Source organism: Myodes glareolus, chromosome X (assembly GCF_982192425.1).
Source record: "Myodes glareolus chromosome X, mMyoGla1.1, whole genome shotgun sequence".
Classification (NCBI taxonomy): domain Eukaryota; kingdom Metazoa; phylum Chordata; class Mammalia; order Rodentia; family Cricetidae; genus Myodes; species Myodes glareolus.
This window is the reverse complement of record NC_142053.1, coordinates 39,450,799-39,468,452: the sequence shown is the minus strand read 5'-3', so window position 1 is coordinate 39,468,452 and position 17,654 is coordinate 39,450,799. Positions and strand designations below refer to the sequence as shown.

General features: G+C 38.3%; 1 protein-coding gene across 11 annotated transcripts in view; it reads left to right on the top strand.

Annotated features, from left to right (window-relative positions):
* Positions 1–6,033, top strand: part of Znf280c (zinc finger protein 280C) — a 53,982-nt gene extending 47,949 nt beyond the window's left edge. For all 11 annotated transcript variants that reach the window (XM_048439250.3, XM_048439247.3, XM_087903174.1 and 8 more), the window contains 3 exons: positions 3,797–3,915; positions 4,061–4,097; positions 4,224–6,033. In XM_048439250.3, coding sequence (XP_048295207.1) covers positions 3,797–3,915; positions 4,061–4,097; positions 4,224–4,239 — 172 coding nt within the window. In that variant the 3' untranslated portion in view covers positions 4,240–6,033. The remainder of the gene's footprint in view (positions 1–3,796; positions 3,916–4,060; positions 4,098–4,223) is intronic.
* The last annotated feature ends 11,621 nt before the right edge of the window (positions 6,034–17,654 follow it).

The following is a 17,654-nucleotide window of genomic DNA, read 5'->3' as shown; positions in this document are numbered from 1 at the left end:
ACTCAATTTTCTTTTTTTTTAATTATCCCATTCATGTTGTCAAGACATTGAATGTGCCTGGCACATAATAGACACTTAATTAAATTACAATGTGTATTAAAAATATACGTCCTTAATATTCGGTCAGTAGATCACAAAAGAAAGTTTGATGCCATTAAAAATATATCAGGCAGGGCATGGTGGGTGGCTCACACCTTTAATCCCAACACTCAGTAGGCAGAAGCAGGCAAATCTCTGAGTTTGAGGCCAGCCTGGTCTACAAAATGAGTTCCAGGACAGCCAAAGATACACAGAGAAACCCTGTCTCAAAAAACAAAAATAAGACCTGGAGAGGTGGGTCATGGTTTAAGAGTACTTGCTGCTTTTGCAGATGATTAGAGTTTAATCCCCAGCACCCATGTCAAGCATATCATATCAAAAGCCTGTAACTCCAACTCCAGGGGATCCAGAGATCTTCTGGTCTCTTCAGGCAATGCGTGCATGTATACACATACTTCCCCATGCACTTAATTAAAATACAATCTTAAAATGTGTGTGTGTGTGTGTGTGTGTGTGTGTGTGTGTGTGTGTGTGTGTGTGTGTGTGTAGTTATAACACTTGGGAATGAATGCCTATGACCCCAGCACTAGTTAGACTAAAATTAGAAGGATAGTGATCCCAAGGCCAGACTGATCTACATACCAACTTCCAAGCCAGCTTCTTACCTGTCTCAAAGTAACAACAATTAATAATAATAATAAATATTTTTAAAACATGACTGATTCAAGGAATTAGAAAAATAAAGAATATTAGATAGTGCCATTACTAGAAATATTTGTAAATCTAAAATGGATTTTTTAAATATTATTTTATGTTGAATTGTTTCTTTAGCTATTTATTGTTCATCTGTCACGTGTAACACAAAGTGTCAAGTCATGTACAGATCAATGATGAAGAAGGCTTGGTACCAACTTTCAAGAAGGTACAATTTAAGCTGGGTATGGTGGAACATGCCTTTAGTCCCAGCACTTGTGAGGCAGAGGCTGGAGGATCTCTGTAAGTTCCAGGTTAGCCAGAGCTACATAGTGAGGCCCTGTCTCAAAACAATGTACAATTTATTGGGAGGATATAAGAAGTAAACATAAGTAAATATAGCAGAATCAGGAAATTTGTCATAAACACAGTGAGTCACTTATTTCAGAAAAGACAGAGGTTTCTACTTAAAAGATGCATGAAGAAGAAAGCGTGAATTGAAGTGGAGAAACAAAGAGAAAGTATGCAAGTGCTTCTGAGTCACATTGAATAACTAGTAGTACAGTTTGAATGGAGCACTAAGTTCACATATATGGTGAAATAATTTTGAGCTTAGAGACAGAATATTTTAAATCCAAAAAAATAGTTCTAAGGAATTAAGAATTAATTTTACGTTAAAAGACATTGAGAAAATCAAAACCAATACTTTGAGTCGAAACAAGGGTTTGAAAGGAAGATCAGTGTGCAGGAGTATACATGGTGAGTTGTAGCTGCATAAACCACAGAGTAGTTATGGCTGTTACTTAGTAATTGATTGGGCTGGAACTAAAGATATGCTGATGTGGTCAAAAGCACTTCTTGCTCTTACAGAAGATCTAGGTCCAGTTCCCAGCACTCACGTGGTGGCTTAAAACCATCCATAATTCTACTTTCAGGGGAATCTTAATATTCTAACTTCCCTGGGCACCAGGCATGGATGTGGTATACATACATTCATGTAGTCAAAACACTTATACACAGAAAATAAAATAGTAAATCTTTTTTTTAAAAAATCCAAAAGAAAGAACCAGAGGAGCTAGTGAGATGGCTCAGTGGTTGAAGACACCCATGTGTCAGCTCAAAATTGTCTGTAACTCTAATTCTTTCCCACAGACATGCAGGCAGGCAAAACATCAATGACCATAAAAATAATTTTTTTTCAAGGAAGCCCATTTGTTTAAAAAAATAGATAATTAAATTAAAATCTTACAACAAAGCTTATGGGCTATTTAAAAGAACAGAAAGTGGGTTTCTGAATCAAAGGGCTAATTTTCAAATATGAGTCTAGCCTTAGATAAGCTATTAAATCTGACCCTGTCCTCTTTAGAAAAGTAGTCATTATAGCACCTGTCTTTTAGGGGTTATTTGTTTAGGTATTTGTTTAGAAGAGATAGGTCTAAAATCCCCAGTTTAGTATAATATAAATGATAATTGAAATTCTTATTATATATTTGAAATAATAAAATATTTTTATTTGAACCTCAGAAGCAAGGAAATGGCATCATAAGAGAAACTAGGAATAAAGGGTGGTTTGGGGGAGGAAAACATGATTTTGGTTGTTCAAGGACACTTTTTTATGTGTCTAACACCTAGTCTTGACTATAAAACAGGATGTTAAGACAAGAGCTGCAGAGAAAAAAAATCAGCATAAGGTATACTACTGGGTTTTAGACCTATAAAGGTAAGGTGTTTTATATGATGAAGCGGTTGTGGTGGCTCACACCTATAATTCCAGCACTGGGGAAGGGAGGCAGGAACATCCCGAGTTAGGATCCACTGGGCTATTAGTGAAACCCTGTCTCAAAGCAAACAAAACATAACTAAAATACCAAGTATGTATATGCTTTGTTGATAAACAAATAATTATACTAAATGACTAAATTTAAGGCTTTCACAGCTCTCCTAACTTTATTCAGATTTAAATAACACTAGATTATATGCTTCATAAACTGTACTGTTTTGTTTGCTGTTGTATACAATGCCTACTAATTTGATGTATAGAGAATATCCTAGGGCTTATTTTTAGTTTTTTTTTTATTTTTAGTTTTTAAGAGACTCTATTCTGTTTTCCATATTGCAAACGTATACTTCTAACAGCACTGTATAAGAGATCTTTCTCCATTATCTTCACCAGCATGTGTTATGTTTTGTCTATTGATACAAGCCCTTCAGACTTGAGTCAAATGATATCTCATTGTGATAATAATTTCTATTTCTTTGATGGCTAATGATTTTAAAATCTTTTTCAGACCTCTTAACTATTTATATATCTTACTTAGAGATCTTTTGCTCAATTTTGTGTGAAAATAGTGCTGTGTTTTATTCAAGTGTATATGCATCTCTCATGAAGACATGCAAGAAAAAAAACCAAGATCTTCAACCAAAAATATATTTAGAATGAAAATATCTTCTTGCTTGGCAGATAAGCCAAAGCATGGAATCACTGTGACTTAAACAAGTTATACAAGTTGCTAGTAGATCCAAGACTGCTTTGAGTCTCTGGATGCCAATCTTTTAGCAACAGATTAAAAGCAACAATTTATAAAGCACTAAATGATACCATAATTTACCTATGTCTCGGCCATATTTTTTTTAAGATTTTATTTATTATATATAGTGTTCTGTCTGCTTGTACGCGCCCGTGCACCAAAAGAGGGCAGCAGATCTCATTATAGAGGGTTGTGAACTACCATGTCATTGCTGGAAATTGAATTTGGGACCTCTGGAAGAGCAGCCAATGCTCTTACCATTTGAGCCATCTCTCCAGCCTTTGGCCAGATTCTTGGAATCATTTTTCTTTTCAGGGCCAGTGATTAAATCTAGAACTTTGCACATAGGAGGCAAATAACTGCCTACAGCCCAACCTTTTGAAAAGCATATTAGATATATTTATAACAAAATTGGAAAATGACAGTGATAGCATATAAAATAAAAGTCAAGAGTTATTACATGGAACAGCAATTACTGAATTTATGTATGTATTGCCACATATGATCTCTCTTATTAGTCTTTTCTCTTTTCATAGGGGTATCACTCTAGTATGCCTTAAATGTGACTTCCTAGCTGATACTTCTGGATTAGACCGTATGGCTAAACACTTAAATCAACGTAAAACTCATACTTGCCAAGTAGTAATCGAAAATGGTATGTACATGTGTCTATTACTTTGAATTTATGATATATGTGAGCCAGTAGTTTAAATATATTACATTGTGAGCTTTTACAAATTAAATTGATACTCTGTCTATGTCTATTACATTTGTAAACATAAAGCCTTCTCTGATTTCAGTTACTGAAAGAAACTTAACCTCCGAATCCACTTCTGAGTGAGTTTAATTTTCTTCATTCAACACAATTTGCTTTGATAGATTTTAGTACTGTTGCAATTTTTAAATGTATCATTAATAGGAATGAAAAATATTAAAGTTTTTTTTTTTGTTTTTGTTTTAAAGCGGCTTGTTGAAATAGATTCCTGCTCTATGGAACTCGTGCAACCTGGTGCAAGACAAGTTGGAATTTCCTAAGTTCAAAGTTCTGCAGTGTTTGCCTTTACAAATCCAATTTCCTAAGTTCAAAGTTCCTAAATGTTCCATAAAGGCAGTTAAAATCCACAACACTAGTTCACATTTTTTTCAACTCTTTTCAGCTTTCAGACGGCAGTAGATTCTTGTTCCACCTTATCTTTGTGTCAGGTTAACATATCTTAACCAGTACTTGGCTTCTCCAGTTAGCTCTGACTAAAAGAACTTTAGTTGCTATAGTCTTTAACTTTAGATAATTTGTGTTTCTCTTTGCCTTCAGAATATTAAATATCAAACAGTGTAGCTATTCTATTTCTTTTTTCTATTTTGTCTGCCTCTTAATTTCTTCTAAGTCTTACTGCTCAAATAGCTTTTTCCTTCATTCTTTGTCTGTCATTGTTCTATTTTTCATATTTTTCAGGTGCAGAAGCAACACAAATTTCAAAAAATGTCCAGTATACTCCTGGACAGTGTCCCCCTTCGATGGACACAACGAATGCCTGTTTTTCTTTCCACAGAATGTGAATTGTTTGACTGTGAGACCTGTTTCAATTTGTGGCCTTGGGAATCTATCAGTTCATAGGCAAAGTCCCTTCCTGCCTAACTAGCCTTACATAAGGCTGATGTTGATTTGGCCATCGATAACCTCAAGGTCCACTAAAATGAGCACAGCTTCCTAGTGGGGGCTTTGGTACTTAAGTTTAGGCTTATGAACGATTATAATAATGAAAGCCCACCAAGTAAGTGCTTTAACACCCAAGTTCAAATTTAATCACTTTGGCTACAGTCCTTTAATCTTCCACTAGCATGAATACAGTCTGGGGTATATGAAAAACCTGATTGTATAGGGAGTGAAAATTGCTTTCATGTTCTTGGAAAAACAAACTTTGTAAAGTTCTAGCTCCAAAGTAACTTTTTTATGTTGTCATTTAAAGTTTTAGCCAGTATTCCAAGAGTTCTCAGCAGTGATACTATTTAAATTCCTAATTTTTTTTAAATTCAATTTTGATAGCTTGGTTTTTGTCATTCACCAAATTTATTGATGTCTACTTTGTATGTCAACTTTTGTAATTTCTGATTAAATCTTTTGTGTTTGTTAAAAATGCCAAGAAATTTCTTTAAAATTTTCTACAGATTTCATGCAGCTACCTGTTGGTAGTTTCTTTTTCTTTTTTTCTTTCTCTTTTGGAGGGTTTTTGTTGTTTTGGTTTTTTTTGTTTTTTGTTTTTTGTTTTTTTTTTTTGAGCCACGGTTTCTACTATATAGTTCAGGCTGACCTTGAACTCACAGATTTTTCTGCCTTAGCCTCCCAAGTACTGCTTTTAAAGGCATGTGAGGTACTTGTTCAGGTCATTATACATTAATATATGCTCTGTCTATCTTGAGACTATCATGAACATCTTAGCGGTCAGGAATTCAAAGACAAAGAACAAAAACTCCCCTTACAAATATTACAGCAAGTTTTACATTGCTATTCAATTAGTAGTTATCTTCTTAGCCATTAATGTAATTCCTTTAGATAAAGATAATATATTCAATAATATTGGGACCAAAAAATGCACTTGTTTCTTGCCCACATATATATAGAGATGTATATTTTTTTATTTTGGTGTTTGTTTATTTTGGTTTACATTGAATATAGATTTTCTGAACAGTCTTGATGTTATTTTTTTAATAAAATTTGTATTGTTAAACACTCTTAGGAATTATTTTATAATAAATAAGTTGCTATAAAAACCTATAGATTGTATCATATAACAAAAATTGTTTTCCTTTTTACATGGAAGCCTGCCTGCTTTGCCTATAGACTAAGGTCTTTATCTACAGAGTACATCTTGTGCTGTTTCCTTAAGCATACTTAAAAGCTCACTAATTTAGGGTTTTGGTTTTTTGTTGTTTTTTTTTTTCCTGAGACAGAGTTTCTCTGTAGTTTTAGAGCCTGTCCTGGAATTAGCTCTTGTAGACCAGGGTGACCTCAAACTCACAGAGATCCTCCTGCCTCTACCTCCCGAGTGCTGGAATTAAAGGTGTGTGCCACCACCTCCCAGCTAATTTGAACTATTTTACAAGCTAGCAAAAGATGGGCTGAAGAGATGGCTCATTTGTTCAGAACATTTGACTGTTCTTCCAGTTCAATTCCAAGTACCCATATGGTAGCTCACAACCATCTGCAACTTCTGTATCAGGAAATCCTAATGTCCCATTCTGGCATACATGTGGTGTACAGATGTACATGTAGGCAAAATACCCATATACCTAAAATAAAATTTCTTTTAAAGTTTTGATACAGAATCTTTCTGTATAGCCTTGGCTGTCCTGGAACTTGCTGTGTAGACCAAGCTGACATTGAACTCACAGAGTTCCACCTGCCTCGGCCTCCTGATTGATGAGTTTAAAGGCATGCAGCACCACACCTGTACTTAAAAAAATATTTATTTATATATACAGTGTTCTGCCTGCATGCCAGAAGAGAGCACCAGATCTCACTACAGATGGTTATGAGTCACCATGCAGTTGCTAAGAATTGAACTCAAGACTTTTGAAGAGCGGCCAGTGCTCTTAACCTCAGTCATTCTCCAGCCCCATAAAAAGAATTTTTTAAGCTAACAAATGACTTAATTTCTTAATTATGGTGAAAGGAATCCAAATCTGAAGTCCCAATTCAGTTATGAGGGGTTTTGTTCATTAGTTATTTCTTTGTTTGTTTCTTTTTAATTTGAAGTCAGATTTATATGAGCATACTTTGAAACACACTAAAAGCCAGTTCAAGTGGTCACTTGTTATGTAGTATATCCTTTGTAGTCATAATTAAGAATTGAATTCATAGCCAGTTTTTGCACATGCCTTTAATCCCAGCACTCCAGAGGCACAGGCAGGCAGATCTCTCTCTGTAAGTTCAAGGCCAGCCTAGTCTGCAAAAGCTAGTTCCAGAACAGCTAGGGCTGTTACACAGAGAAACCCTGTCTCAGGAAAAAAAGTTTGAATCATTAGGCTAGTTTTTCATACTGATACCTGCCAACAATGTATTTCAAAATCTTTTGGGATTGACTTATTTTGAAATAGTGACCGTGGTGATACACTAGACTTTTATTTATGTACCTAACTAAAGGAATTATTTTTGTCAGTTACCATCTTTCCACTCTATTTATAGAACATTTTGTTTTAGTACATTTAGTACATTTTATTACATTTTGTTTTAGAACACATATCTGATAGTAATGTACACTCATGCAGCCACTATGGAACTCAATGAGGTTCCTCAAAAAACTAAAGTAGAAGTGCTATATAACCCACCTGTACCTCTATGACCTAGACATCCAAAGGACTCTGAGTAAGCATACCACAGAATTACTTTTGTCTATACTTATTGCGACACTATTCACAATAGTCAAAATATGGAATACCTAGATACTCATCAACAGCTGAATGGCGGAAGTGAATGAATTTTAAAAGTCAGTTATATGTGTGTGACTGACAAAACTCCATTGTTTTGTGTGTATGTGTGTATATAAATACACAGTGGAGTTTTTGTCAGCCATAAGGATGATGGTAATTGTGGCATTTACAGGAAAATAGGTGGGACTAGAGTTTACTGTGTTATGTCAGGCTAAAGTACTACATTTTCTTTCATATCTGAAAAGTGACTGGTGATGGTGTGTGTGTAAATGAAGGGGACCATGGAAGGGGAAACAGGACAGGATGATGACAAGATAGAAAAGAGAAAGAAGCCGTGTCTTCTCATGTGGAACCCAGAGTAAATCATTGCTTTTTTTTGCCTGCATGCATATCTGTGCACTATGTGTATTCAGATCCCCTTGGAGAATCATTGCCCTTGGAATTAGAGTTGTAGGTGCTGGAAGTCACACACTGTTGGTTTCTAGGCAAGAGAATCGAGTGCTCTTAACTACTCAGCCCAGTCATAAAAGAGCATTGGCTGCTCTTCCAGCATCACCAGTGGTGGCTCTTAACCATTTATAGTGAGATCTGGTGCCCTCTTCTGGTGTGAAGGCATACATGCAGGCAAAATACTTTATACATAATAAATAAATCTTTAAAACAAGAGTTCTAGGTGTAAACTACTATTGCTACTAATAATAATCCTCAGAAGAGATACTGGAAACTCATCAATAAATTCTAGCAATCCGTCACCACTATGGCTATTCATAAGTTTTGCTTACCATGCTGCTGAATGGAGGACTTTGATTTTGTGGGAATTTTGGGGGTGGTGAGACAAGCCCTCAGTATGTAGTCCTAGCTGTCCCAGAACTCGCTGTGTAGATCGGGCTGGCCTCAGAGTCAGAGATCCACCTGCCTCTTCCTTCAAACTGCTGGGATTAAAGGCATGTGTCTGAAAACTAAGGTGATACTGCCTTGCTGAAAAGCACTATAGAATGTTATCTCATTTGGAAAAAAACATTGCTCTTACTTTTAGAATTCCTTTTTGTGATGCTCAAGACTTAACCCAAGGCCTTATATATGCTAAACATTCTCTAGCCTTTAATAGCCCAAACAACCTTAAATTCTTGATCCTTCGGCTTCAGTTTCACAAGTGTTGGAATTGTAGGTGTGTGATACCATGCCTGGGAATTCATTAACAGAAAGATTTTGACTGAGCATGTTGAGCACCTATAATCTTACCATGATAGAGGCCAGGATAGGAGGATAGTTTGAGGCTAGCCTGGACTCTATTTTGAATCCCTACTCCAAAAATGGGGAAAATTTAAATTTAGTTATTTTTATTTTATGTGCATTGGTGATTTGTCTACATGTATGTCTGTGTGAGGGTGTTGGGTTCCCTGGAACTAGAGTCACAGACAGTTGTGGGTGCTAGCTGCCATGCGGGTGTTAGGAATTGAACCAGGGAACTCTGGAAGAGCAGCCAGTCCTCTCAACTACTAAGCTATCTCTCCACCCCCTGAATATTTTTTTTTCCTTTTCGAGATAGGGTTTCTCTATAGCTTCGGAGCCTGTCCTGGAACTAGCTAGCTCTTGTAGCCCAGGCTGGCCTCACACTCCCACAGAGATCCGCCTGCCTCTGCCTCCCAAGTGCTGGGATTAAAGGCGTGTGCCACCACCGCCCGGCCCCCTGAAGTTTTTTTATTATCAGGAATTTACTTTCAGAAATCTTGGCTACTTAATGCTTTTAATTTCTGAAAACATGTTGTATCAATAGGTAAGTGGCTTTGCTTTGAAATAATTAAAAAAATATGTTCCTTTCTTAGAGATTAAAGATACTGTCACTCAGTCTTGAGGTTGTTTTTTTTAACCGTTGATCTCCATTTACTCTATGTTTCATATCTTTTATCATAATCTGTCTGATGAGATGCATTATAGCATATTCTAGTAGGAAAACGTTTTTAATTTTAGAACTTTTTTTTTTTTATTTTAGAGACAGGTTTCTCTGTAGCTTTGAAGCCTGTCCTGAAATTTCCTCTGTAGACCATGCTGGCCTCAGACTCACAGAGGTCCACCTATCTCTGCCTCCTGAATGCTGGAATTAAAGGCGTGCATCACTACTGCCCAGTTATTTATTTAGTCATTTGTTATGTGTATGGGTGTGCACATGCCATAGCCCATAAGTGGAAGTCAAAGAACATTTTTTGGGAGTCTGATGATCTCTACTATGTGGGATCTGAGGCTCAAACTCAGGTTTAATGATGGACTTTGCTGACTGAGCCATCTCACCAGCCCTAGAATGAGATATTACTATTTGCCAAATCTTCAGAGCCTCAAAACAAGATAATTGTTAGTAAATGAGTAGGCTATTTACCAAGTTGTCTCTCACTGATTGGATCAAATGCCCTAAAGACAATTTGAAATAATTTTTAAGTTAGTTTAGATCACTTAGTAATCTGTGAGTGCCTCTAAATAAAAGAAATGTAATTCAACACAAAATTACTTTTTTACGCTAGATAAAAGAGATTGTGTAACCTTCCATTTTCATTTATTTCTCAAAAGAATTCGGGGTTGGTGTGAGCACAGCCTTTAATCGCAGCACTTGACAAACAGAGGCAGGTGGATCTCTATGAGTTTGAGGCCAGCCAGGTCTATTTAGAGAACTCCAGGACAGTCAAGGCTTCATCAAGAGACCCTGTCTCAAAATAACTATATATATGGAAAATACATGCAATATACAAATATCTATCCAAAAGTTAAATTTCACATAAGTTATCTTTTTTTAGATTTATTTTATTTATTGTGTGTACAGTATTCTCAGTATTCTGTCCGCATGTATGCCTGCAGGCCAGAAGAGAGCACCAGATTTCATTACAGATGGTTGTGAACCACCATGTGGTTGCTGGGAATTGAACTCAGGACATTTGGAAGAGCAGACAGTGCTCTTAACCACTGAGCCATCTCTCCAGCCCCTAAGTTATCTTCATTAACCTTCCAAAATTCCTGAACAAATGGTTTCCAAGCCTATTTTATGTATGAGAAAACTAGAGTGACATCATTCTGGAAGATAACATCATTATCAGGAAGTACTTACATCTGCATGGTAGAAGTACCACTTTCCCTGCCTCATGTTAGGAAAATCAGCATTTTCTTTTTACTACTAAAGGTTTTGGTTTTGAGTTGTTTTGAGTGGTGTGTTTTGGAGGGGTGGGAGAAGCAGGAAGATGGGTTTGGGGAGTTTGATTGATTTTTTTTTTTTATGGTGGTGCTGGAGATGGAACTTAGGGCTTCATGCTTGCTAGTCATACTCTACCAACTGAGCTATACTCCAAGCTGGAGCATATTCTCACATAGCCATCAGGTTGGCCTCGAACATGCCACTAGCAATGTTTTTGTTTGTTTTTTGAGACAGAATCTCTCCATTATACCTTTGGCTTTCCTGTGACTCATTATGTAGACCAGGCTGGTCTTGAACTCACAGAGGCTACCTGCCTCTGCCACCTGAATGCTGGAACCTGCCCTAAGCCACCATACCTGGCCAAAGGATGGTCTTGAACAAAGATGTGTTGAATTCTTTTTATGTTGTGTTTGTTTAATTCTGTAAAGCTGTGTTACTTTGCCTGTCTAAAACACCTGATTGGTCTAATAAAGAGTTAAACAGCCAATAGCTAGGCAGGAGAGAGGGATAGATGGGGCTGCCAGGCAGAGAATAAAGAGGAGAAATCTAGGGGAGAGAGCTAAGAGGAGGAGGGAGAAAAAGAGAAGAGGATGCCAGGGGCCAGCCACGGAATAAGAAGGAAAGAAAGATGTATAGAATAAAGAAAGGTAAAAAGCCCAGAGTCGAAATGTAGTTAAAGTGGGGTAAATTATGTTAGAAAAGCTGACTAGAAACAAGCCAAGGCATTCATAAGTAAGAATAAGTGTGTGTTTAAACCAACTACAGCTATCCCTTGAAGCATTTTCTTTATCAGAAAATTTATACTATTCAAAACTGATTTCTGATTTGTAGACAAACATGTAATCCTTATCTTTTGGCCTAAATCTTCATTATCTTCATAGTGAGCTTAACATGCATAGGTCCATAAAAAGTAGTGCTCAATCCTAATACTTATATTTGTCATAGGAATAGTGACCTGGAAAGAATCTTACAGATCATATTCCCATTTCCCAAATGGCGCAAGAAGTGTCTATAAAATACCTCTTCTTTAAAAGCTCTATAGTTCGAAACTAGATTTTCCATCCCTTGCCGTTCCTAGGATGTTTTGATCCTTGTGTGCCTGTGAACTCCCAGGTTCTAGGCCTAAGCCTATTCTTAGGATGATTTAACCAACTCAAGCCCTGGCATCCTGTATCAATGCCCATCTACTCTACTTATCCTAAATGACACAGATATGGGGCCAATAAGCTCAGGCCCAAGAGTGTTTCCTCCTCTCAAGTTTGAGATGGAGTGGGGTAAGGAAAGTATGCACTGTGCTTCAGACTGCAGTTAGGCAGAACAGGGTTCTACCCTATTCCAACACTTGGCAGCCACGTAACCCTAGGCAAAATACTTGGCTCATTATATACCTCAGAGGCTGTTGTGAGGATTAAGCGTGACAGCCCATGCTAAAACCATCATGTAGTACTTAGATGTGTTAGTGCATGCCTGTTATCCCAGCACCCAAGAGACTGAGGCAGAAGAATTGAGAGTTTCAGCCTGAGCTGTTACATACTGAGTTTCTAGACAGCTTACGCTACAAAACAAGACTCTAATTCAAACAACCAAAAGTAATAATGTAAGAGCTGTCAGACGGTGGTGGCATATGCCTTAAATCCCAGCACTCGGGAGATAGAGACAGGCAGATCTCTGTGAGTTCAAGGCCAGCCTGGTCTACAGAATGAGTTCCTGGATAGGAGCCAAAGCTACAGAGAAACCCTGTCTCAAAAAACAACAGCAATAATAATAATAATAATCTAAGAGCTGTCGTTAATTCAGTGGGAAACAGAGACTGAAAACTAGAGTTAGTCCTCAAGAAGTACCATGTTGGGGCTGGAGAAATGACTCGGCGGTAAAGAGCACTAGCTGCTCTTCCAAAGGTCCTTGAGTTTGATTCACAGCAACCACATGGTGGTTCACAACCATCTGTAATAAGTTCTGGTGTGCAGGTGTGCAGGCATACATGCAGGGAGAACACTGTATAGATAATAAATAAACCTAAAAAAAAGAACTACCATGTCTAAATAAACCAAACTTTTCAATTGATTGTGTCAAGCTGAAATCACTGAAGCATATCTAACTTCGGAAAAGGCCATTTGACCTGTATTTTCAACAGGCAGCAGCAAGTCACAGTGACAAGTCATAATGATTCTCTCAGGAGGGATGGCCTTCACATACCAAAGCTGGGAAATGGCCTTGGTCACAATAGACTGGTTGTTAGGGCTTCAGTGACCTTGAGTAAACAAACTCCTTAATTTAACTCTTATCTTCCAATAGTTACTACACCCACCCCCACCATTTTTCTCTGTAAGGACATCCCTAGAACTTAAGACCCTAGTCCAGATAACAAACCATCATGTTATTACTGTACAGATTTATTGACCTTGATCTAGAAAAGTATGAATACACCATGCTTTGATCAATTCTTCAGAGCTCAATGTTGTGAAAATTACAGTGTATATGTAAAATTAATTGAAAAAAAGCCTTGTCAATCAGTTCTTGTGTTAACTGAGTTCATTGATCTTGCCAAGGAATCCACACACAAACTGAGAAGAATAGAGCTAATCTTTTTGTCATTTAGTCTGATATTGTTTCCATTCAGTGAGGTCCCCAGAAGAATAAGCAGGACAGCATTTGATGTACTCCCCTTTATTTGATTTTGTTTTTTATTTTTATTTATTTATTTTTCTTTTTTGGTTTTTTAAGACAAGGTTTCTCTGTGTAGCCCCTGACTGTCCTGAAACTCGCTCTGTAGGAAGGCTGGACTTGAACTCAAAGATCCATGTGCCTTTCCCTCTGCTTCTTGAGTGCTAGGACTAAAGAAATGCTGCCATTTTTGTTTGAAGTATCTGAATTTCCATATGGGGTTTGTGGGTAGACTCAAGTAAAGCAGGTTTCTTAGCCATGATTGTGCCTACAGCTTCCTCTGGTTGTGTAAGATTAAATGCAAAGTCACAGTGCTTACTCAGTTATTGGGGAAGAAATAAATACCAACCACAGAGTCAGAGTCAGCCTTAAAATTCCATTTCTTATTCTGGTTCAGCTGCATCCTGGTTTAAGGCAATCAATACACACCCAAAGCAACAGGACTAGCTACTTTACTGGGCTTCAGAGACTACCTCTCCGCACAGGTCAAGTGCTTCCTATGTGTCCCTGTTCTTCCACTCTGCTGCTTTGCTACAGTTCTTAACATAGCAGGTTCACAGGCTTCCCGGGGAGAGCGAAGCCCTAGTGATTGGACAGGGAGTAATGTCAGGGCACCTTCAGGTCATTTCCTGGCGTAAGGATATCCTAGCTCCTGGTGTCTAAGTGCCCGAGTTGGGGCCAGAATTTGTTCCTGCTACTTAGACAACATCCAGGAAATATTCCTTCAGCTGTCAGAAAACCACTTTTCTGCCATCACTAACTTCGCCAACAGGAGGCGTGTGGTGGACGTGCATTCCTCCTTGTGTCAATTTTGTCGCTTGCATCTAGAGTGGCACTCAATGTGGAAGTGTTTATACTCAGGATTAGTCTTCCCAAGTCTCTTGAAGTTAAGAGGCTCTTACCTAGTAGTTTCAGGCAAGCAGCCCAAGGACAATGGGTGTGACCAAAATAGTTTCATTTTTTTCTTGCTTAGGGACTGAGTGTCCTATTCACATAGCTGGCTTTAACGACATGGCTAAAGAAAGATAGTTTCTGCTGTTAGAGCTTGTCAGGAAGCGTTGGGAAAGCTATACACATATAGACATGGGGGCACCACAGAATCATCTCTGACCATTTTAAAAATTCCAATTCCTGAACAACACTTTTGAGCTTCTAGATAAAGTGGTTTGGAAATCTGTTCTATAAGTAATTGAAACTCTGCAGTTAACTTGAACCAATATTTGAGATTCACTAATCTAAGAAACTCTCAGGTGAAATATTTCATTAGTCTTAATGTCTATGCACAGCCCTTAGAGGCACAGACAGCCAAAGGACTTGGAATCAAAACAAGAGTTTAACCCAGGTGGTTGCTCTGTGTAAATCATGCTGATATCGTCAAGAAACTTAAAGGTGCCAGGAGGTGGTGGCACATGTCTTTAATCTCAGCACTCGGGAGGCAGAGGTAAGCGGATCTCTGTGAGTTTGAGGCCAGCATGGTCTATAAGAACTAGTTCCAGGACCCTAGGGCTGTTACACAGAGAAATCCTGTCTTGAAAATCCAAAAGAAAAGAAAGGCAAGGCAAGGCAAGAAAGAGAAAGAAAGAAAGAAAGAAAGAAAGAAAGAAAGAAAGAAAGAAAGAAAGAAAGAAAGAAAGAAGAAAGAAAACTTAACGGTAGTTTAAGAGCTTAAGCCAGCCTTTTTTCCAAAAGAAGCAAGTGCCGTTCCAGGAAGATGATGAGGAATGACCAATGGAGGAAGGTAGCAATGAAGGAAGGCAGCAACTCTGTACCCTTAGGTGTTTCAAGATAATAAACTACCTTTAGAGGCATTTGCTAGTAAACACAGTAGAAATTAAGCCTTGCTTTCTAGAAAGCTGTCTGTACATAACTGGGCCCATGCCATTCCAAGTGGGCTTAGTTCCTTTCCTGGGCTTATCCAGCTATTCTGGACTAAGAATTTTTTTCTGGCCTTGCCCTGACCAATTGTGCTTAGATCAGCATCTGACCCTGGACTCTCTTAGTAATTGAGGTGACGGTCCTTAACATCACTGACCTAAGCCACAATATGTCCTCATGCTAGCTACTAGCCTCTGAGCAAGCAAGTACAGTCTGAGTCACGGCTGCAAGATTTTCAGTCATGAAAAAGCATACCAACCAGGGTTTCATTAGTCATCAAGTCAACAGACAACAGAACTCGAGCTCTTTTGGTAAGATGCAGAGGCAAGACATTGGGTAGGGGCAACTGACAAGAATTCCAGTAAGAGCTGGTTTTTTTGGAATACTAAAGACTGGGATCCAGGCCAGGAAACAAGAAGCATACTGGTGATTGTGATGAGCCCAAGGCCAGGTGGTCTTGGCAAAGGACTGTAGAGGTGAACTGAACCGTTCTTTGAGAAGCCCACTGAAATGTGTTACATTTTGCTGCATAGGCCTAACAGGAAAGAACACAGGAGCTGTCATCTCAGGACTCTCTCATAGCAGGGTTCCAGTGAGACCATTAAAGGAGCATCTTCAAACATGGATACTCACCCGGGACTGTTGTTCCTTTACTAGACATCTTTAGATTACAGTTGGACAAAGAGCTAGATGTATAAAAAAACAACTATTGAAGTCTCCTGCTGGAGAATCACCAAAAACCAAATAGAGTGTTCCACCTGACAGTAAGGCCATCCACCTCAACACCCTTTAGAACAATAATACCAAAAGAATTAATGTTTCAAAATAAATTTAGCAAAAAGAAAAAAAACATAATGTAGACTTGTACACAAAAACTATTTAGGGCAGGGCTGGGGAGATGGCTCAGTGGTTAACAGGCTGGTCTCCTAGAGGACCCGGGTTTAATTCCCAGCACCCATACGACAGGTCACAACTGTCTGTAACTCCAGTTCCAGGGAATCTGACACCCTCATACCAAATGCACATAAAATAGTTAAATAAATATTTTTAAAAACTTATGAGGGCTGTGAGATGGCTCAGTAGGCAAAGGCATTTGCTGCCAAGTCTGATGACCTGAGTTCAATCCTTGGAACCCATATGGTGGAAGGTGAGAATCAACTCCTGCACGCCATCCTGTGACCTCCACACAAATACCAGCATGCTTATACACTCACTACACACAAATAAATAAAAATATTAAAATAAATTAGATTATTCTTTCTGGGAGCAGTCAGTGATGTTGAGTATATGTTCTCAACATACCCTTGAACTCACTCTTGCTTAATTTTATTTTTTAAAGATTTATTTTGTGGGATGGAGAGATGGCTCAGAGGTTAAGAGCACTGACTGCTCTTCCAGAGGTTCTGAGTTAAGGCCCAGCAACCATATGGTGGCTCACAAGTATCTATGATGAGATCTGGTGTCCTCTTCTGGCCTGCAGCTGTACATGCAGGCAGAACACTGTATACATAATAAATAAAATCTTTAAAAAAGATTTATTTTGTGTGCATGAGTGTTTTGACTGCATGTATGTATGTGTGCCATGTGCACGCAGAGGTAAGAACAGGAGGCTGAACCGCCTGAAACTGGGGTTACAGACAGTTGTGAACCATGATGTGGACTTGGGGATCAAACCTGCCTCCTCTCTAAGAACATCAAGGACTCTTAATCACTGAGTCATCTCTCCAGCCTTCTGTTGTTGAATTCCTGTTTCTAAGTAATTGCATTATTCTGTAACTGGGTCACGGGGCCTTTGAACATAGGAGATGTGTCTTCCTGTAACATATTGTGCGTCCTTTGCACAATATGTATTTCTTAGCTTGCCTCATCCAAGAAAGGAGAGGGGGTCACAGGGACAAACATCACCTTCTCACGGTGAAATGTGGGAGATGAGTAGAATATTTTTGCGAAAGAACTAAAATTGTAAGACAGCCTACTTTTTTTTTTTGTTTTTTGAGACAGGGTTTCTCTGTAGCTTTGGAGTCTGTCCTGGAACTAGCTCTTGTAGACCAGGCTGGCCTCAAATCCACAGAGATCCGCCTGCTTCTGCCTCCCAAGTGCTGGGATTAAAGGTATGCACCACCACCACCTGGCAAGACTCGGTCTTTAACAAAACAAAACAAAACAAAAAAGCAAGCAGACAAAAAAAAAACATACTTATGACTGTCAAAAAACTCTTCGTGTGGCTAGGGATGTAGCTCAGTGGCAGA